Source organism: Loxodonta africana, chromosome 26 (assembly GCF_030014295.1).
Source record: "Loxodonta africana isolate mLoxAfr1 chromosome 26, mLoxAfr1.hap2, whole genome shotgun sequence".
Classification (NCBI taxonomy): domain Eukaryota; kingdom Metazoa; phylum Chordata; class Mammalia; order Proboscidea; family Elephantidae; genus Loxodonta; species Loxodonta africana.
Window position 1 is genome coordinate 45,821,741 of NC_087367.1, and position 22,487 is coordinate 45,844,227.

Below are 22,487 nucleotides of genomic sequence, written 5' to 3' on the forward strand. Positions count from 1 at the left end.
TTTTTTTTAATGTAAGAGAATGTCCTTGTTCGTAGGAAATATGCACTGAAGTGTTAAGGAGGGAGGGGGCAAACTGCCTGCAGCTTTGGGAGTGTGCATGGGAGAGAATTCAGGGCCACTGTGAACCCCACGGTCTTTACCGCTCTGCCTATGCAGGTGAAGACTTCTCTCTTCACTGAGTCAAACAGGTTAAGAATTAGGGCTCTGGAGCCTGACAAGAGTTCATAATACTTTCATGAAGGCACCCGTGAATCCTAGCGGATCCTAGTGACCTGAATAGCAGTGATCTGAATCCTAGTGATCCAGATTTTATGGGCAAAGAGGAGCATATGCACATACCGCCAGTGTTCTTTACGACCGTCTGATCCTTTATAAAGGCCACATCTCCCCGATCAACCAAACACCTGCAGAGTTCCAGACAGGGGAAGAAAGAAGACAGCAAGTCAGAGTGACACATCTGTCATTCAGGAGGGCCACACTATAGATTCAGGACTGGCCATCTGATATGAGCAACAGAATGAAAAAGAAAGAGAAAACAAAAAGCTCCTATTTGCTTTGTAGTTATACAATCTCAGCTCTACATAAAAAAAAAAAAAAAATTTTTTTTTTTTTTTTTCAGCTCTACATACTAAGTCCTAAATTCTGGCATAGTTTTTCCAACAAAGAAGCATCATTTTCGAAGCCTCAAAACAGGTCAGTTTTCCAGCAAGGTGATGTCTCATCCCAATATATGAAATGTGAATGAGAAACTCAAATCTATCAGATTCTTATAAGATGGACATGTCTATGCCCCTTTCATGAGAGATGGAAACGCCATCTACAGGACGGAGTAGAACTGCCCCATATGGTTTCCAAGGAGCAACTGTTGGGTTTGAACTGCCAACCTTTTGGTTAGCAGCCGAGTTCTTAACCACCGCACCACTGGGGCTCTGTTTTACTTGATAGATAAGTTTTAAAAGACATTTTTTAGAAAAAGAAGGCTTTATAGATATTTATATAAGCAAAGTTTAGTCTCTTTTATCTTGACCTGTAACTCTCAGATATAAGTTACCATGAGAAAAAGACAAGGTAAAGGTGCCCTGCGTTTTATGCTTCCTCAAACCCTTAAACCCCTGAGAAAACAACACACTCTACTTAGTGATAGATTGGAATTGTACGTACACTAACTCATAAGGTGGCTCTAGGTGGAGAATTGTGATAAACTCTGGTTTTTACTTCGCTACTGGGAAATTCAAATACAATGCCACCATCAGTGTGCAGTTCATGGATTAATGAACTACCAAATGGGAGAAGGCCTGAATCAGAAAGGATAGTTACAAAGCAATAAGGTAGTAAGGTACACGGGTGTCTCTATAAAGATGATAAACAGTTCATAAAATAGAATTATAGTTAGGAATTTAGAAATCTTGTACTTCTCTGAATTTCCAGATGCCTGTGGTTCCAGGTCACCCAAAGGTTCACGGAAAAGCTTCAGCCAGACTCCTGACTCCAGTGTTTATTCAACTGTACTCGGGTTTCTTAGAAGTCCCCGGATAGTACAAATGGGTAAGTGCTGAGCTGCTACCTTAAAGGTTGGGGGTTCGAATTCACCCAGAGGTACCTTGGGAGACAGGCCTGGCGATCTGCTTCTGAAAGGTCACAGTCTTGAAAACTCTAAGGACTAGATCTACTCTGCACACATAGGGTCGCCATGAGTCAGAATTGACTCCATGGAAACTAACAACAAAGGGTTTCTTAACTTTGGCATTAGTGATATTTTGTGCCAGTAACTGGTGTGGGAGGATCGTCCTGTGAATTGTACGATGTTTGGCCACCCCTACTCACTAGATGACAGTAGCACTCCCCACCCCCCAAGTTGTGACAATCGAAAACATCTCCATACACTGCCAAATGCCCCCCGGGAAGGGCAATTTGCCCCCTGCTGAGGACCTCTGAACTGATCCATATGGCCTGTCTCCACTGTCTCTGACTGCTGGGTCTGGCAGCTTGTGACCTGGAGAGACAAGATACCCCTTAACACACATTTCTGCATTTGGTTGCTAAATCTAGCCTTTAACACATATAGCACCAACAGGCTAGGAATATAAGAATCTCAGCCTTAGTTCCTAAAAAAGAAATTTGATCAAGGTTGGGGTATTATATTCATGTCAGAATTAAGAGACTCACTTGAAAGCTCCCGTGTAGCCATAGTATTTCTCCTTGCTGTTGGGAACACACTTGTTTGGTTGTGAACCACCACACAGAGCACAGAGGTTGGAGTCTGGTTCAGCGCCAGGTGCACAGCTTTCACTGAAATACTGATCTGGGCAGAAAGACAACAAGAAGTCAGCTCCTCCTACCTGAGCCAATATCAGCAGCCTTTATCTAACAAGTAACAGGGCTGTAGGGCCCAGGAGAGATGGGACATACTCATTCTGTGACCTGCTACCACCACCTGAGGACTTGCCAGGCTGTGGGCATTAAAAGGAAACAAGTGAAGGTGTGAAAAGGAGTCAGTGATCATTACAATTCAGGGTGGAGGGAATCCTTTGAGTACCCTGATGGTGTCACGATTTAACCTAAAAAAAGACAAAACGGAAATGATATAAAAGGGATGAAAACCAAAGGCATCACTCCCTGAGACTGTGCCACCTGAGTTCTGATGTCTCCTTCCCCTGCCATTCATTAGAAGAGCCATGATTAGGACTCCAAGCTTGGGAACCAAAACCAAACCAAGCCCATAGGGTTTCCAAGGCTACCAGTCTTCAGTACGGATTGTACCTCTACATAAAACAAAACTCCTCACAACTGGATCAATAAGCAACATCATGGTAAATGGAGAAAAGATTGAAGTTGTCAAGGATATCATTTTATTTGCACCCATAATCAATGCTCATGGAAGCAGCACTCAAGAAATCAGACGATGCATCGCACTGGGCAAATTTGCTGCAAAAAACCTCTTTAAAGTATTAAAAAGCAAAGATGTCACTTTGAGGACTAAGGTGAGCCTGACCCAGGCCATGGTATTTTCAATTGCCTCATATGCATGTGAAAGCTGGACAATGAATAATGAAGACCAAAAAGAATTGACGCCTTTGAATTATGGTGCTGGTGAAGAATACTGAATATACCATGGACTGCCAGAAGAATGAGCAACTCTGTGTTAGAAGAAGTACAGCCAGAATGCTCCTTTAGAAGGCAAGGATGGCAGACTTCGTCTCACGTACTTTGGACATATTATCAGGAGGGACCATTCCATGGAGAACGACGTCATGCTTAGTAAAGTAGAGGGTCAACAAAAAAGAGGAAGCCCCTAAACAAGATGGATCGACACAGTGGCTGAAACAATGGTCTCAAACATAGCAACAATTATGAGGTTCTGTTGTACAGAGAGTTGCTATGAGTCAGAATCGACTCAATGGCACCTAACAACAACAAATCTTTACGGAAGCAGACTGCCACTCTTTCTCCCATGGAGGGCTGGTGGATTTGAACTGCCGACCTTTCAGTTAGCAGCTCTGTGCTTTGACCACTGTGCCAGCAGTGCTCCTCCTCCAAGTTTAGGAAAGGGGTAGTTGAATTTTCCTCAAAGCTCAGCTGCTCTCCCAGGGCTGTAAAAAAAAGAGGCTCAGGAAAGCAGAGGTGGTGCCCCCTGCTGGTGGGGAGCCTGAGATTTCCGAATGTCCACCCCACCAAACTCAGCTTCCTATCCAACTGGTGTTACAGAACACCCCGAGCAGAGACATGCTCTTTCTCCAAGTCCCCACACTCACAGGGCTTGACTGCTCCAAAACAGACTTTAGAAGTCTCTCCATTTTAAGGAGTTGCCCAGATTTGGAGGTGGGAGAAAGGAAATACTAAGGAAACCAATGTAAATCAGAACAGTTAGAAAACGTTTATCTGTAGTGAACTTAACACCTAGAGCTTTAAGAGGGTAGAAATAAGCTCATACCTGAAGATATATTCAGGGGGCACAGAGAATAAGCTGATTTCCACCCTTGCAAGGGACCTTTGAGCTGGGCAGTGATTCGGTGAGACTGCCAAGGGAGACCCTTAAAGAGACCCGAGGATCACACCAACTAAGTCGCAGGGATTGCCAGCTATCTAGCCAATATCCATTTCCTCTTTTTTCTTAGTAGAAAAAACATAGTTTTATTTGGGGCAGAAACATAACAAAATACAAGACTGTATTTCTCAGCTTCTTTTGCAACTAGGTGCGGCTATGTAAGTTCTGGGCAGTGACAAGTTATTTGAGGTAATTTGGTTACTTCCCGAAAAGCTCCTTTAAAAAGTGACAGTAGCTGGCGTACACTTCCATTTGCCCTTAGCCCTTGGTCCTTGGGGCTTCCTGGAACGTGGCTATGATGGCAACCATGATGTGACTTGAAGATGGCAGCCTCCAGCCAAGAATGGTAGAGTGGAAAGAGAGGACTCTAGGCTTCTTATGATCATATCAGCCCTGCACTGCCCACCTCTGGTCTTTTTCATGAGAGATGAAAGTAAATGTGTATTCGTCTAAGCCATTATGTGCGACCAAAGTGAGCCAGCTTGATTCAGCAACCCAGCTCTCCAGACTTCCCGCCCTGTTTTGATATTTCATTGAGGTTCCTTTTTACCTCATCTTTACTTCAGAGCCCACACCATGCTGTACTCTCTCCTTCTATTGTCTCTCTTATCAATGGCCCTGACCACAGCTCACTCCCAGGCTTCTCTCACCGAATGCACAAGATTTGGTCTCATTGTAGATCAGGCCCATGGGGATGTTCCAGCCGGCGGTCCGGCCCACTGCAGTGTGGCAGGACTTCTTGCCTCTCAGAGACTTCCAGGTGATTTTAGGATTCGATGTCTTAACCACTGCCACAGCAAGATAGCCTGACAAGAAAGGTGACAAAAAAGAAGCATTAATATCTGTGGGGCCTCCAGAGTGTCTGTCTCCAAGTAAAGCCTGCTACCTCCTTAGAGAAGCAAAAACATCCTAAAGTCTTCACTCTGTCTTTGAGTGGACCCTCCCAATAACTGACTGAGGTTAGGTAAAAGGCAAAGAGACAGCTGCTGCACTTTGTCAGGGGGAGATTTATCTGAATGAAAACAAAAATAAGAAGATGAATAAATTATCATTAGGGCAATTGCTTGTGTATAAACCCCTCCCCAAATGCATACAGCCATTGAAGTTATAAACTACACAACGTGGAATATCAGAGGAGTTGATACTGAAGAGCAAATGTAACTCCAACATTTTATAAGTTACCACGTATCGAGATAGAGTAGTAAAAGACCAATAAACTACAGGGAATAGGACGGCCAGGCATTTTCTGATAAGGAGAACATAGTTTCGCACCAAAATAAATATGCAAAGCAGAAAATGTCAAAGTCAAGTCAGCTGGGGCCATCTTCAGCAGCAAATACATGCCGGTCTTAAAACTGGTAATGGGACATCAAGCCATAATTTCAGTTTTCCATTTAATTAATTCAGGAAACAGCTTCCAGCAGGAAAATGAGAAGCCCTATTACCCATGTAAGAAGAACGGGCCTTTCTATGCTCTGCTAAGGAGTCTGGCTCCTAGAGTGATGAGGAGAGGCTGGGGGGCGGTGAACTAGGAGAAGTGACAGGGACAGACTTGCGTGTCATGTGAAACATGGCCTACAGAGATCTGAGCACGGGGACTCTGGGGACCAGTGCTCACTTTGTTGTAAGACTTCCTGACCTGGTCCCCCACCTCTCCAGAACCACCCCAGCCACAGCCATGGGCTAGAGCCAGGTTGGCCCTGGCTGGGGCGGTAGGCTAATTTCACGCTCCAAAACATCTGCCTGTGTGAGGCTATCCCCCAAGTCATGCAAGGCACAAATAAGCAAGGTTCCCTGGCTGGTGCTAAGTCTCATCTAATAGTGTACAGGTCTCATGTAATGCAAGGCGGTGGGGAACGTGGGAAGGGCCTGCGTTGCCCTTCTGGATATGTGATCCTGGACAATTCCTCAACTCTCTGAGCCCTAGGGGCCTCTTCACTGCCCACTGCCGTCGAGTCGATTCCGACTCATAGCGACCCTATAGGACAGAGTAGAACTGCCCCACAGAGTTTCCAAGGAGTGCCTGGTGGATTTTAAATGCTGACCTTTTGGTTAGCAGGGGGCCTCTTACACATCCTTAAAATGAAACCAAAAACCAAATCCAGTGCCATCGAGTCGATTCTGATAATACCTGCTTTATAGCGTTAAGTGAGAAACGCTATGTGGAAATCATGGCAAGTCTAAAGGCGTAATCATCACTATTAATTTGTATCCTCTCACGATTCTTTTGCATTTTAAAATGGGTTTCTTTGATTGCCTATCTTCCTGTATTTGAATTTTAAACTTGCCTTATCCCCTTCCCCAACGATGGGAATTTATCTTTTTTTTTTTTTTATTTGCTTTAGGTAAAAGGAATTTACCTTTTAACTCCTGATGTTACCAGTCCCAACTCACCTTTATCCGTCAGCGTACACCCAGAGCCATTTTCTGGAGAAAAGAAAACAAAGAAGCCCTTAAGCACTCATTTACAGATTGAAAATCATGCCTTCCACAGGCTACAGCTACATTTCAGTAAAAAGAGCCAGGAAAAAACTACCTACCTATCATCGATTCCCAACAAGACGAGGCTTTGGATTACGCAAAGTAATTATAGCACACCTCTAGAATTTCGCCACAAACTGAATGTCAAGTTTCCTGCTCTGTCTACCCTGTGACCACAGGAGGGTGCCGCAAGCTATATCTGCATCCCTGCCGTAGGGTGGCTGGAAATATATGAGCTTTGGAAGCACGAAAACCTGCTGGGAATCCTGGCTGTCCTTTATGTCGGGGTCACATTTAGGGAGGAACTTAACGCAGAGAGCCCCCACTCCTTCACTGGTGGAAGGGTACAATAACTCCCATCTTTCAGGATGACTGTAAGGGTTGGAGATGATGGAGCCCAGAGCCTGGGAGGCAGCAGGGAGAGTGATCATGGCAGTGTGTACAATTTAGCCTGTAATTTTCATGTCTCCTCACTCCATGGCCCAGAGGGAATAAAACCAGAGAGGCACTCATCTCCACTTACTGTAGTTCTCCGCCAGGACAGGCACCAAACCACACTTGCCGGCCGTGTAGATAAATCCTCCATCCAAGCTCATGGCGTCAGCTTCTCCTTTCTGCAAACACAAAGCAAAAGATGAAAAGAGGTTGTTTCATGTCCCATCTACCCTTCCAGCTGCTTCTTTGAAGTAGCCTTCACATCACGGGTCATGTAGGCCCAGGAAGACAGTGGTTGTTTATATTGCACCTCCTAAAGGATCAGGCAAGCAACCCAGCCTAGAAGATGTACCCTCGTTTTCACTCAAACCATCAAGAACTGATTATCGACTCTAGATGATGTGCTTTGCTTATTCAAGAGCAAAGACCGACAGCACATTCAGTCCTTCTGTTCTGTCACAGGACACACCGCCAGAGACACTCCCACAGCATCTTTCCGACACCGACACTCAATTTGTGTGACAGAGAGACACAGTGAATCAGGCACTCTAGTCTGTGTCTGTGGAATAGAGTGCCTCCTGATGGGGGCTCCAACCCACGACCTTCGAGTCATTGGCTGAGGGCTATTTCAGTGCTTGGTAACATACATGGGGTGCTCAATGAATGAATCAAATACACCCAAACGATCAGCTAACAAGCCCTGAATTTCAGAGATGCTTAGATTCAACAAGATTGCCAAGCTTTCCTTGGACATAGTAATGAACTCTCTAGGAATACACCACAAAGGAATAGATATGTTGGCAACTATTTGAGCAAAATGTGCACTAATACCCGAGGAGAAGGAGCCCTTAAGCAGTCCTACGGAGCCACATGCTTAAAGGTGCTGAACCTGCCTATGGGGCTGTGTCCACAGGGGTCGGCTCATCATGAGTGAGGGCCAGGTTCCTGGGGATCACGGTTTCTACAACATTGCCTGGAACACTCCCTGAGCCTTAGGCAGCAATGACAGAGATGCTGCACAGGAGCGACATACCATGATCTTGGCAATGCAGTCTTCCGTGGAGTCTGCTGACTCACATTCTATTACTCCTACACTGCTAGCGCTCCATTCATCACACTTGATCCGCTCTTGGTGGCTCACCGCGCACCACTTCACTTTCTGGCATCCTGCTTCCTCAGGGCCTATGGCATAAGAAAGAGAGCCACAGATCAGAAGAGGCCCCGTAAGTTGCTTGGTGGTTATTAATGCTACTGTCTTCGAGCAAATGCTCGCATTTTCCAACCATAAACAAACAGATCTCATTTGAGAACTCAGTCACCCCAAAATGAAGTCAAGACACAATCTCTTGGCTGGCTTCTTATCATTTAGATTTAGCTTAAAATTATTTCTTCTGAGAAGCTAACTTTCCTCCCCAATCTGTGGGCACTGTCTCACTTTAGGCTGTTGCTGTTGCTTTCTTCTTCTTTTTAAATTAGCATTTAACCACCTGTTCTTTTCTTGTTTATTTATTGTTCGTTTCCCTGAAGGAGAGCATCAGCTCCAACAAAGCAAGGGCCCTGTCTGTCTTGTTCATCACAGCCTCTTCATTGTTTAGGGCAGTGTCTCACACTTGGTCAGCTTAACAAACATCTGTTGAATAAAAAGACACATGCTCGTTGTTCAGACTCAACTCAAGAGCCCCTTCTTCAGGGAGCCCTTTACCTGAACCCCAAGTGCAGAAGAATTTTTTCTTTGTTTTACATTCTCATACAATCAAGATGTTTGCTTTGTTTCCTTCTTCTGGGCAGATCCCTCATTCTGTAATTGGTTCTTCAGTACTGTGACTACTCATTAAACATTTGCCTTTTCTACTACTCTGGAATTTCCATTCCGGCAGAATTTATGTTTTATTCACCATTATATGCCCACCACCCGGCACAGTTTATGACCATTGTTAGTTGCAGGCTTTGACTCACGACAACCACATGCATACAGAGTAGAACTGCTCCATAGGATTTTCAAGGCCGTGACCCTCCAGAAGCAGATTACCAGGCCGGCCTTCCAAGGCCCCTTCAGGTGAATTTGAACCGCCAACCTTTTGGCCAGTAGTCAACCACTTAACCATTTGCACCACCCGCGGACTCCAGCTTATGACTAGATGTTCAGTAAATGTCCATTGAATAAACGAACAATCAAACAAACCCTCAAAGACACAAGGAAATTCAGGAGGGGGATCGACCCTTCTCTCGTGGCACAGCTGGCCATAGTACCAGCTGGAGGTGTGCAAGTGGGTAGTGATTTCATTCCAGTTTGTGTGAGGCTGATCGACTTCACAAAGTGAGCATGGTGACTCTGATTTATACAAGGGAAACGGTGCTGGTCTGAATCCAATTTGTTTTAAATATGGACTTCCTCTAAAGCCCTCTGTTAATGTCCAGGTTCACCTCACAATAAGTAATACCATTCAGTATCAGTCTAGCACTGGGCTGCACAGGCGGGGCAGATAAAGGCATGTCAGGTGAGGCACTCAGAAGCCTGGAAAGATTCTACTGCTGGTGCCCACGCCTGCCAGGTTTCCCAAGCTCTTGTGGTCACCAGGTCCTTCGTGAGTACTTACATTTGCCTTCCCTTAGATTGCGAATGGCAGAGACATACTCATATCCCAGGTACAGCGTGGCATCCATCTCAGAGGGGACCTTTAGAAACCCCTGGGCAGAGTCCTTAAACAGCAGGTTCCTCCCATGAGTGGAGCTGAAGATATGGAATGCTCCTGGCTTTTTAATGCCGAACTGCTCCTGTTTGTAGTAAAACAGAATGGTGAATGGCAACAGCTGACAGGGAGGCTGAAAATGGTACTAAAGAGAACAGAAAACAAAATTAAAAACCATTAAACTTTTTTAAGGTGCCAGGAGAGAAGGAAGCCAGCCTGCTTTTGCCCATGCAGACCTTCTCCACTCTCAGCCCTCCTGGACCCGTGCCTGTCTTCCTGACTGAGTTGAGAGTACCTGGAGATCAAGATGTGTGACTCACTCATTCACTGTGCGCCTGCCACTTAAACTCTTGATGGACAGATGGGCAGGCTGCTCCAGAGGATGCTGGCTCAGGCCTGGCAGTCCACTGCTCTAGGGGAGTAAAGCATGCTGGGCTTGATGCCCCTATGGTGGCCAGGCTGAGAGAAATTGGGAGAGAGGTCATTTCCTCCCTGGGGTGTTTTAGAGGGCTTCATGCGGGAGGGAGTGTTTGCATTTGGCTGTGAAGGCCTGGTTTAGATGGAAAGGAACAGAATACAGCAATAAGGAGCCTCTTCAGACATCACTGGTTCAAGAAGTAAGGGCCTAGCTGATGGTAATACTGGGCGGGACCTTCTGCTGCTCTGTGAGGAGTATCTGCTGGTACTTCCAGAGAAACGAGTGATGTATGGTGCGGTTCCTGCTATGCCCTGAGAACAGAAGGACTCCTACAGGGGCAAGAAGGCAAGGAAGGAAAACCCCCAAATCCAAACAGGTCCACAAAGCAGGAGGGGAGGACGGCAGATGGGTGGATGGGGATACCTGTGCTTTGTTGAGAACCTCCCAGATCAAGTCCTCCTTGCCATCCACACTTCGGGCCACAACGGCGTGAGAAGGGATCCGGGCCAGGTGACATTTCTTGTATGCGTCCACTGGCTTTCGGGTGTTGTCCGGGCAGAGTAGCTCATACCGGTCCCTTTCAGCCTTGTCTGGCATGTTTTCTGGAGGAGGAAAAGCCAGATGAGCTTCTACAGGCAGAAACATTGAGCTGTGGTACCCCTTCCCCACCCCTGCAATGCCCGTGGAGTCACAGGATTTGTGAGCTGGGGGACCCAGAGCAATCACTGAGGGCCAGAGAATATAGAAGGCTTGACCTGCTCAAGACTCACAGCCAGTTAAAGGCAAAGAGTTTGATAGCAAGGAAGGCTCTGATGCCCAGTGCAGCGGTGCAGCCCCACACCCCACACCTTCAATGAGTCTGATCTCAGCACGTATACTGGCAGGCCAAGATCAGCCAGGCTGACCCCAACCCTCGAACTGTTCGCTATGGTAATAGTGCCTCCAGAAGCAGGCCACTTGTTGAGGAGGTGGAATCATGGAAAGGCCCAGGAGTTCAGGTGGGAGAGCCCGCAGGTGCACACCTCTGAGCAGGAAAGAAACCCAACTGACGACCAAGGAGGAGGACTGTATGTTCATGTCTGACTACTGAGCGTGAAAAAGAGGGGCAGGAAAAAAAGAATGCCTGCTGCGTGGAGGGGACCTGCAGGATTCTTTTCCCATCACTTACCAAGTATGGTCTCATACTTGACAAAGGCCACATCTCCAGTACCGTCCTGCAGACACCTGTGGGAAAGAAATGCACTAGAGGGCTCCTGTCATACATTCCAGCTCTGCTCTTTCCAGGAAGAGCCTGGGGGAGGCCTCTATGCAGCCCCTGTATTCACGTGGTGAGGTCAGCACATTGGGGTATTGACATCCAGGGTGCTATCGAAGTGGGGAGATGAGCTCACATTAGCTGGAGGTTCCTCATCTTGTGTCCCCAAACAGCAAAAAGCAATTGAAGATATTTGAATAGAGAAAAGATTTAAGCTTCTGAAATGGAAGAAAAAGGCATAGTATCCCCTGAGGGTAGGAATGTAGCCCTGGCTGACTTCTAGTCTATAAACTTTAGGATATAACTAATGGAAAAAGAGGGAGCAAGAAATTAGCTACGTGAGCTGTCTGCATGTGGACAGTGAGGGGAGGCAGGGAAAAGGCCAGAGCATGGGGCACAGGGCACTGCTGTAGTAGAGACAGACAGAGGGTCAGTCAATGCAAGATGGGCCCAGATACTAGAGACATGCCTGGCCTTCCAGGCTCACGGGCTCTGGGCAGAGAGAGGGGCCTGCTGTGGGCATAGGTGCAAGCCTAGCAAGCCTTGAGGTAGGATGAAAGGGAACAAACCCTGGCCTGGTCTCAGGAGTCCCAAGCTGTACCACTGACTCCTTTTGAGGGGGTTAGTTTTCCTCAACACCCCTGTCGGCCAACCGGGCTCTGGTTTGAGTCAGGGAGGGTCTCTCAGCCTGTGGCCATGTGGCTCTTTGGCCACCATGGAACAGCAGTCTCACTCACTTCAAGGCACCTGAGTAGCCGAAATAACCTTCATGGGTGTTGCAGGCACACTTCTCTGGCCCCACACACAGCTTACACAGGTTGGGGAACTTAGCCAAATCCGCACAGGGGACACAGCTGCCGGAGAAGAAGTTGGCCACTGCTGCTCAACACAGAGAAATGGATGTCAGGGTATAAGCCAGCCTTGCCACAGCCAATTCCGTCTTCCAACCGGGGCTTATTAGGGGACAGAGAGCGACCAAAATAAAACCAACAAACTCAGTCCCAACTATGCTTTACTTGTGTTAACTCATCAAGATCAAGCGTTCCCAAATAGGGACAAGGTAGTCCCTTCTCCCTCTCCTCCCCAAGAAACAGGCTTGTGCTTTCACCCACCAAGGACTGTCCCACCCACCTCCCTGCCCTGTAAGAGAAGTCTTCTCTGTAAGCCACGCCCGGGAGGTGGGGGAACTGGCCTGGAGAGGTGCAGGCCAAGGGCGTGGCCACCAGAGAAACCTTCAGCAGAATGTAACACACATTGGCAACAGGCAGGAAAGAACTCCAGGGAAATAGACAACAGGACCCAGCAACTGTGGCCCAGGCTGAAACCATCTGTGGGGCCCCTGACACCCTTTCCTCCCTCTCCTGCACGAGTGCCTCTGCCAGGGTGTTGGGAGCTCAGAGAAGAAAAGACACAAGTGCCACCTCCCAAGTACTGCTGCTGCAGCAGGCCCTGCCCATTTAAAGCTGCTTAATGCCCCTCTCCCCACAACCCCCCTCCAGAATTCATCACACATGTTCACCTGATAGTGACCATGTGGCCCCAGTGTTGCCTGTGTGGGCAACTCCTGACAGCTTACCATTCTCAATTGGCACGTGTGGCTCCGGCAAGTCACAGAGAAGCTTGCCGATGGGAATGTTCCACCCAGCGGACCTGCCTAGGCCTGTGTGACAGGACTTCCTGCCTCGGAGCTGGTTGAACTGGAAGCCACTGCCCTTCAACACCACAGCCACAGCATAATATCCGGTTTGTGACTCTGCAAAGGAACAGAGTAAATCAAAGACCCTCGGCCTGGGCCATGGGGAAACATTAACATCACCACGGGACTGCTGAGCTGGGAAGGAGAACCCAGAAGCCATGCTTACATTGGGGTGGAGGGTAAGGAGAGAGGAATCGGAGAAACCTTCCTAGGCTACAGAGGGAACCTTTGTAATAACCCTCCAGGCAAGCACAGAGGCCAGAAGGCCTGCTGCACATGTGCCTGCCCTGGGTCTGCAGTGTGTCAGCCTGCACTTACCAATCCAAGCCCACCCGGAAATGGGATGTGAAAACACCCACACTCCCTGGCTCCCTGCAATCATTTCCTGTCTTCTGACACAGGTCCAGGAAGGGCTGGGCTGCTCTCAGAAGAGTTGCAATACTATTGGAACTCTTAGTGTATGCTCCAGGGTGGTCTCTCCCCTGTGTGTGGTACCAATGGTCCTGGAGGCTTCAAAATCCTGAACACGTTACTAAACCCCAATGGCCTTTGCGTCAGGCTGCACGGAGCATGCTCTGTTTCTCCAGTGAGCACGTTTCCAGGCCCAAGGGCTTGGTATCAGCAGCACCATCCCTCAACCAGCCTTGGCAGCACAGATCCCTTGATTTGTGCATGTGGCAGCCAGCAGGGCCCCTTGTTCCCCACAAACTCCACTGAGAGGCATGCACTGAATGTCCATTACCTGCCAGGAAGGGACAAGACTCAGTGTCCACCACAGCAGAACAAACTTCCTTCTGGTTCCCCAGGAAGAACTTACTGTCTGTCCCATGGAGCTCTGCCACAACAGGCTTCAGGTTGTTGGGTTTCAGTCCTGCCTCATACACCCAACCTGCATCAAGAGTCACAGCATCCGCTTTCTTACCCTGAAAGAGGACAGACCAGACTATGATGAAGCCCTCGCTTCCAAGGACCAAACCAAAAAATTAAACCCATTGCCATTAAGTCAATTCTGACTCATGGCAACCCCATGTGTTACGGAGTAAAACTGCTTCATAGGGTTTCCTTGGCTGTAATCTTTATGGAAGCAGGTTACCGGGTCTTTCTTCCGCAGTGCCGCTGGATGGGTTCAAACCTTTAGATAAGCAGCCAAGCACAAAAGGTCACCTAAACCCAGGTAAATGGGGATGACTGGCAGGGCTCCATGGGACTGGGACCAGAAGAACCCTCAAACTGGCCAGCCCATGCATGACACTGCCTGCGTGGGCTGCCCCCACCTCTCTCAAAAGGACGCTTGGCCACCATATTCCCATCCCTCCTACACAGAGGAAGGGTTGGAAGACTTTTCTCTTTACCCTGGTAATCCCGTACAAATAAATCATTTCCCTATGTGTGCTCTTCATATTCGTTTATATTGAAAATCATTTTGTTATCTTTGAAAACAGTCTTTCTTGTTTTTCCTTCCTATTTTTTTCTCTTTTTGATATTTTGAATTGAAATGAAAATATTGTAACATTTTTAAAGATTTTTTAAAAATATAATAAAACCAGCTTATAACCCTACCTCTCCAAACAACCATGTTCATTTTCGCACAGCTGGTACAGAAGTGTACATACATTTTTATAAGACTTCATTTTACACGATATAAAATTGTTCATTTCTACAAATGTTACTATCATTTTAAGTAGCTCTATAATTATGGATATCTATATTCATTATGGAGCCCTGGTGGTGCAGTGGTTAGGAGCTCAGCTGTTAACCAAAAGGCCAGTAGTTCGAATCCACCCGCTGCTCCTTGGGAGCTGTATGGGACAGTTCTACTAAGTCCTATAGGGTCGTTACGAGTTGCAACTGACTCGACAGCAATGAATTTTGTTTATACCCATTATACTATGGATAAATGTACATCTATATGCCCATAATACTTCAGAAATTTTAAACCTTTATGGTTGATTTTAACTGTTTTGCTACAATTTATATCACTCTAATGAACATCTTCAAGGAGCCCTGGTGGCACGATGGTTAAGCACTTGGCGGCTAGCCGTAAAGCTGGCAGTTCGAACCCACCAGGAGCTCTGCAGGAGAAAAGACCTGGCGATCTGCTCCTGTAAAGATTACAGCCTAGGAAACCCTATGGGACAGTTCTACTCTGTCATATACAGTCCGTATGAGTCAGAATCGACTTGATGGCACACAACAACGATGAACATTATTGACCTTATATTTACTTTTGATAGAATGTTCCCTTAAGATAGTATCCTAGGAGTGGAAAAATAGAGTCAACATGTGCATCTTAATGGTACTTACTGCGTATTTTACCATATTAAATTCGCTTTTTATTATTTTATTATTAAGTGCAGTCCAACACAATGACTATTGGAGTTTAGTGTCCAGGATTCTTGAAAATTATACAGCAATTTAATAATAACATTTGTAGAAATGGAAAAATTTATATCATGTAAAATAAATGAGATCTTATAAAAATGTATGTACACTTCAGTAACAGCTATGCAGAAGTAAACATAGTCATCTGATGAAGTGGAATTACAGGCTTCATTACAGTTTTAAAAACTTTTAAAATTTCACAGTATTTTTAAATAACAATTATTAATGAAAAAGGACATCTTGTTATTATAATTTCTTTGTATGAATAATACGTTCATGCTATTTTTCTTAGGCATCTCCTCCTATTAAGCTGAATGATTTCTTCAAAAAGCATTAAAAATTTTTTTTCTCATAAGTTATATAAATATATTTTAGTCTGTTGATTTCTACCTCATTTTACCTTATAAAATATTTTATTTTCAAATTATTCCTTGTGATAATGTATCCTGTTGCATTACAGTTGCTGTCTTCATTCCTCCATGTATCTGATAATCTATTCTATTCATCCTAGTATTTTAATAATATTTTATGCTTAACTACTGAGTCTATCTAGAATTTACTTATTGTATGACAAAAAGTCTATGGGGGCAGTTCTACTCTGTCCTATAGGGTCGCTATGAGTCAGAATCGACTTGACGGCACTGGGTGGGACTGGGTATGACAAAAAGTATTGTTTTAAAATTCTTTCTGGGACATAGAGGTGATGGTTAGAGCTGCAGCAGCTATCTTGTGACAAGGAGGCAATCTTGAGAATGGGAAGCCAGGATTAAGGATGTCACAATGGAATAGCAGAAGGAGCCTGGAAAATTGGTGCCATGGGGGAGATACAAAAACTTCTTGTTAGTTTAGTGACTAACATGTCTACAATGGGCATAGACTCATCTAGGTAGGGTTGCCAGCTAAAACAAACAATGGATAATTTTTTTGTATATGTATGTCCCAAATATTGCCACGGAACAAATACTAAAACTATTTTTGCCATTTGCCTGAAATCCAAATTCAGCTGGGCTTCCTGTATTTCTTATTTACTAAATCTAGCAATCCTACATTTGTAGAACTTATTAAAAATACAGATTTCCAGGTCATCTCCATCCCCATCTATGATTCTAATCCAAAAGATGTAAAGAGGGACCCTGATTATTTTGAAGTATGAGGTTTGTGGAAAACACTTAGAACAAAACATTATGTCAGCGTTTCTCAGATTTATATAATTCTTAGAAAGCTCGAATTCATCTGGGATTTGAATTCATACCAAATAGGTTTATTTCTTATCATTAGACTATTACTTGCTGGCTGTAGTACTTTGACTTTGTGCTTCTATGAACCCTCACCTTTAAGTCAATGAGTCACTTGAAATATTATAGCTGCCTTACCACTAAACCAAAAAAAAAAAACCCATTGCAATCAAGTGGATTCCGACTCATAACAATCCTATGGGACAGAGTAGAACTGCCCCATGGGATTTCCAATGAGCAGCTGGTGGATTTCAACTGCTGACCTTTTGGTTTGCAGCCATAGCACTTAACCGTTATGCCACCAGGGCTCCACCTTCACACTAGGTCTAGAATTTATTTTCTCTTTACCTGAATTCTTAAAGCAAGTCACATTTTATTTTATATAGACACTTCAAAACATATGTTTAATATGACAAAACAGAATTTTTTTTTTAATGACCGATATATTTATGTTCAGTATTATAAACAAATAGGAGATTCAAGGAAACCCTGGTGGCATAGTGGTTAAGTGCTACTGCTGCTAACCAAAGGATCAGCAGTTCGAATTCGCCAGGTGCTCCTTGGAAACTCTGTGGGAGATACGAAGGACCCTTCTGTTCTATAACAACTAACTTTGGATAGGATACTATCTTTGTGGCTTTGCTGCTCTCACAAAAGATAGGAGAAAACTTCAGAGGCTCTACACAGAAACTGACAGACACACACACACACACACACACACACACCACAAAACAAAAATAAACAAACAGATAAGAGCTTTGCCCGTAACAGTGAGGCTAGGGAAAGTGGTTAAGAGCCTAGGCTGTCTTGCCCAAGACACCACAAGTCTGGGTAGGAATACCCTGGGACCTGAGGGGCTCAGGAAGCTAAGTAGCCAAGGCCTAAAACATGGGGTCCAGGCTGCAGCAAAGGGGATTCAATGGGGAACGTCAACGAATAGTGAGGGGAAAGATTAAAACCACGCACGACCTCCTAGGTGAACATAACCAAACCTAGAACAAGGTAAGTCACAATGAGTGGGAATCAATATAAGCAACAGACTTGGGCCCCCAAGGGTTTTGGAGGATGGAACCGTCAAATGCAATAGACAATAGCTGTGTATGAAATGTTTAGTGTCTTGTATGAAAGGAAGGTTGCAATTCCAGAGATAAGCACAAAAATTCCATTGCTGTCAAGTCAATTCTGAATCATAGCAACTCTAAAGGACAGGGTAGAACTTCCCCATAGGGTTTCCAAGGAGCGCCTGGTGGATTCGAACTGCCAACCTTTTGGTTAGCAGCTATAGCTCTTAAGCACTACAACACCAAGGTATGAAAGTTATAACTGTTGAAATCAAAAGTCAATAGATGTCCTAGAAGACTTGAAAGCAGAGACTCAGAGACTTGTACACCAATGTTCACTGCAGCACTATTCATAATACCCAAGTTGGAAACAACTTAAATGCCCATCAACAGATGAAAGGATAAAATGCGGTACATACATATAATGGAATACTACTCAGCCAGTAGAAGAAACAAAGTCTTGATACATGCTACAGTATGGGTGGAACTCGAAGATATTATGCTGAGTGAAATAAATTGGTCATAAAAGGACAAATATTGTATGATCTCACTTATATAAGACAAGAAAAGGCAAGGGTATAGAGACCAAAGTTTTATTAGTGGTTACCAGAGGCAGGAGGGAGGGGGAAAGGCTGGGTTAACAGTGATGGAAAAATCACATTGATTAAGGGTAGCGTTGCAAAGTCCTCAATAAGTTGCACATCTGTAAAAATGAATTGCAAAAGTTGTGTGATGGGTATATTTACAACAAAGACCAAAAAAAAAAGGAGCAGCTGCTGACGCTGTTTATGTACAACCAAAACCCTCATGAGATTTGGTTCCTTATTTGGAGGTTGAGGGTCAGGATTTCATGGGACATCCTGTTTAATTGGCCTAATAACGTGTTTATTGCTTCTGTTCTACCTCCTAGTTCATTGTGTAGTCCCTGGGGTCTTAAAAGTTTGCAAGTAGCTATCCAAGGCACAACAATTGGTCTCTATTCACCTGGAGCAACAGAGGAAGAAGGAGTGTCGAGAATACCAAAAAAAAAAAAAAAAAAAAAAGCCATTGCTGTCAAGTCAATTCTGACTCATAGCAATCCTATAGGGCTGAGTAGAACTGCCTATAGGGTTTCCAAGGAGGGGCTGGCAGATTCGAACTGCCAGTCTTCTGGTTACCAGCCAAGCTCTTAACCACTGCACCACCAGGGCTCCAGAGTCAAGAGTACCAAAACCAAACCTGTTGCTATCTAGTCAATCCCAACTCATAACGGCCCTACAGGACACAGTAGAACAGCCCCATATGGTTTCTAGGGAGTGGCTGGTAGATTCAAATTGCCGACCTTTTGGCTAGCAGCCAAACGCTCAACCACTATACCACCAGGGCTAGAAGGGGGCTAATTGCTTTCATGAAAAACTACCTCTTTTGCCATGAGACCAGAAGAACTGTATGGTGCCTGGCTACCATTACTGAACATTTTGATCAAAGATTCTATAGAAGAATCTTTGCTCAAAAGGGTGAAAATGCAGAACAAAATTTTAAATTCCCATAGATTCCAGACTACCTGGACACATGGAAGCTAGATGAACCCCTGAAACTATTGTCCTAAGATAATCTTTAAACCTTAAACCAAAAATACTCCCTGAAGTCTTCTTAAAACCAAACGATAGCTAGCTTAACTAGTAAAAAATGTCTGCCTTGAGCATTATGTTCTTTTAAGAACTATCTATATGGGATTAAAGACACAACAGCAACTTGAAAGCTTAGATACGAACATTAGGGGGCAGTGAGTTTATGTTAATGAGGGAAGAACAACTCTGAAAAGGAAGAGGAGAATAGTTGCACAACTTTAAGGAGGTAATCAATGTCACTGAATTATACATGTAGAAACTGTTGAATCGGTGTATGTTTTGCTGTGTGTATCGTCAACAACAACAACAAAATAAGTTTTTTAAGTCAATGGATGTGTTACACAGACGACTAGACATGATTGATGTGAGAGCTGATAAACTGGAGGGTAAATCTGAAGAACTCATCCAGAACACTGCCAAAAAAAGAGTGCAGAGATGGGAATTATGAAAGAGAGGTTAAAAGATATGAAGAATATACAACCAAACACTTTGAGGGACAGAGTAGCAGGGGTTGGGGTCTGGGCACCATGGTTTCAGGGGACATCTAGGTCAACAGGCATAGCAAAATTTATTAAGAAAATGTTCTGCATCCCACTTTGGTGAGTGGTGTCTAGGGTCTTAAAAGCTAGCAAGCGGCCTTCTAAGATGCATCAATTGGTCCCAATCCACCTGGAGCAAAGGAGAACAAAGAACACCAACGACACATGGAAATTATTAGCCCAAGAGACAGAAAGGGCCACATAAACCAGAGACTCTATCAGCCTGAGATCAGAACTAGATGGCACCCAGCTACCACCAATGACTGCCGTGACAGGGAACACAACAGAGAGTCCCTAAAGGAGCTGGAGAAAAGTGGGATGCAGAACTCAAATTCTAGTAAAAAGACCAGACTTTATGGTCTGACTGACACTGGAGGGACCCAAGAAGATGTGGCCACCAGACTCTCTGTTAGCCCAAAACTAAAACCATTCCCAAAGCCAACTCTTCAGACAAAGATTAGACTGGACTATAAGACATAAAATAATACTTGTGAAGAGAGTGCTTCTTAGCTCAAGTCGATACATGAGACTAAATGGGCAGCTCCTGTCCAGAGGCAAGATGAGAAGGCAGAAAGGGACAGGAGCTGGTTGAACTGACATGAGAAATCCAGGGTGGAAAGGAGGAGTGTGCTGTCACATTATAGGAAGAACAAGTAGGGCCACAGAACAATGGGTATAAATTTGTGTATGAGAAACTGACTTGAACTGTCAACTTTCACTTAAAGCACACACACACACACACACACACACAAAGATATAGAGAACAGACTAAAAAAGGTTAACATTTATCGTATTAGAATCCTAAAATAAGAAAATGGAGAGAATGAAGAAGAAACAGTATTTAAAGAAAAAATGGCTGCAAATTTCCCAGAACGGATGAAAAAATGAATCCACAGATTCAGAACACAATATATCCTAAGCAGGATAAATACAAAGATTTCCACACCTGGATCTATCACAGTGAATCTGTAGAACACCACAGACCAAGGCAATAAGATTGCAAAATCAGCCAGAGAGAAGGAAAAGATGAAAGGAACGACTGAAGAACACCAGATTTCTCAACCACAATGAAAGCCAGAGGACAGTGGAATAATATCTTAAAGTAGTGTGATAATAACTTTCAACTTAGAAATGTATATGTAGTAAAAAATATTACTCAAGAATAAAACGAAACCAAACCAGCTGCCATCCGGTTGATTCCGACTCATGGCGTCCCCATGTGTTGCAGAGTAGAACTGCACTTCACAGCGTTTTCATGGCTGTGCTCTTCCTAAAGCAGATCGTCAGGCCTTTTTTCCAAGGCACCTCTGGGTGGGTTCAAACCGCCAACCTTTCGGTTAATAGTCAAGCGCTTAACGTTTATGCCCCCTGGGGATTCTATTCAAGAACAAGAAGAAAAAAATGCACTGACAGAGAAAAAATATAACTGGGAGAGTTTACAGCAACAGATTGACTCTAAAGGGTCAACTAAGGAATGTATTTCAGGGAGAAAAGTTATCCCTCAAGAATAATCTGAGACAGAGAAATGAATGGTGAAAAGGGAAAAGTGCAAACATGTCAGAAAATCAAACAAATGTTCCTTCTCCCTTTCCTTCTCTCCCCACACACACGTCTACATGTGTATAAAGACGTGTCTAAGATTCTGTATCGGGGGGTTAAGACAAGACGGAAATAAAACGTTGGATGATAATAATATCTAAATAGGGAAGGGGGAGGTCGGAGATAGTGTATTCCAAAGTCTTTATTGTTTGGAAACGGAGTCAGGAATATTTTACTTTAAGACTCTGTTAAGCTAAATATATATGGCAAATATTTAAAGAAAACCATTAAACATAAACATAAATACAGAGCATTTAATTCCAAACAAACAGGGAGAAGAAAAGTGGAATAAAGGGGGAAAAATATAAATTCACACATGCACGATCAATTTAAAATGGCAAGAAAAAGAAGAAACATGGGAATATCAGGACTAAGAAATAAAAAAGTAATATGGTGGAAACAAATAAAAATTTATCAATAATCACAATAAATATTAAAGAACTAAATTTCCTAAATGAAATAAATGAGAACGCTTGAATAAACAAAATCCAGCAATACACTGTTTTCAAAAGACACACCTAAAGCATACAAACACAGAGATTGAATATAAAAAAAAAAAAAAAACACAGAAAAAGATAAAGGAGGGAAAAAAGAAAAGGTTTTTTTTTGTGTGTGTGTACTATGTTAATATCAGACATAATAGAGTTTAAGGCAAAAAGCATTGCCAGAGAGAGAGAGAGGATTATTTCATAATGATAAGATACCCAACTTACAAAGAATGACATGGATTAATCTGTCACTACTGTTAAGAGTGGAAATTGTAGCAACCATTTTGAAAAACAATTTAGCATTGTCTTAAAAGTCAAATACTCACATACCCTGTGGCACAGCAAGTCTGCTCCTACATATATATTCAACAAAAACTCTTAATATTATAACTATGAGCCCAAGAGACAGAAAGGGCCACATGAACTAGAGACTTACATCATCCTGAGACCAGAAGAACTAGATGGTGCCTGGTCACAACCGATGACTGCCCTGACAGGGAGCACAACAGAGAAACCCTGAGGGAGCGAGAGAACAGTGGGATGCAGACCCCAA

At 44.2% G+C, this 22,487-nt stretch overlaps 1 protein-coding gene across 1 annotated transcript in view; it reads right to left on the minus strand.

The window, feature by feature from the left end:
• The window catches only part of LOC100663178 (serotransferrin-like), a 34,124-nt gene that overhangs the window by 6,022 nt on the left and 5,615 nt on the right, over window positions 1–22,487 (minus strand). Inside the window, exons 3-14 of the mRNA XM_010599508.2 lie at window positions 13,838–13,943; window positions 12,901–13,077; window positions 12,062–12,203; window positions 11,238–11,293; window positions 10,493–10,671; window positions 9,559–9,736; window positions 7,995–8,143; window positions 7,050–7,140; window positions 6,440–6,472; window positions 4,696–4,851; window positions 2,167–2,302; window positions 340–404 (exon numbers count right to left, since the gene is read on the minus strand). Of these exons, the coding sequence (XP_010597810.1) occupies window positions 340–404; window positions 2,167–2,302; window positions 4,696–4,851; window positions 6,440–6,472; window positions 7,050–7,140; window positions 7,995–8,143; window positions 9,559–9,736; window positions 10,493–10,671; window positions 11,238–11,293; window positions 12,062–12,203; window positions 12,901–13,077; window positions 13,838–13,943 (1,468 nt within the window). The remainder of the gene's footprint in view (window positions 1–339; window positions 405–2,166; window positions 2,303–4,695; window positions 4,852–6,439; window positions 6,473–7,049; window positions 7,141–7,994; window positions 8,144–9,558; window positions 9,737–10,492; window positions 10,672–11,237; window positions 11,294–12,061; window positions 12,204–12,900; window positions 13,078–13,837; window positions 13,944–22,487) is intronic.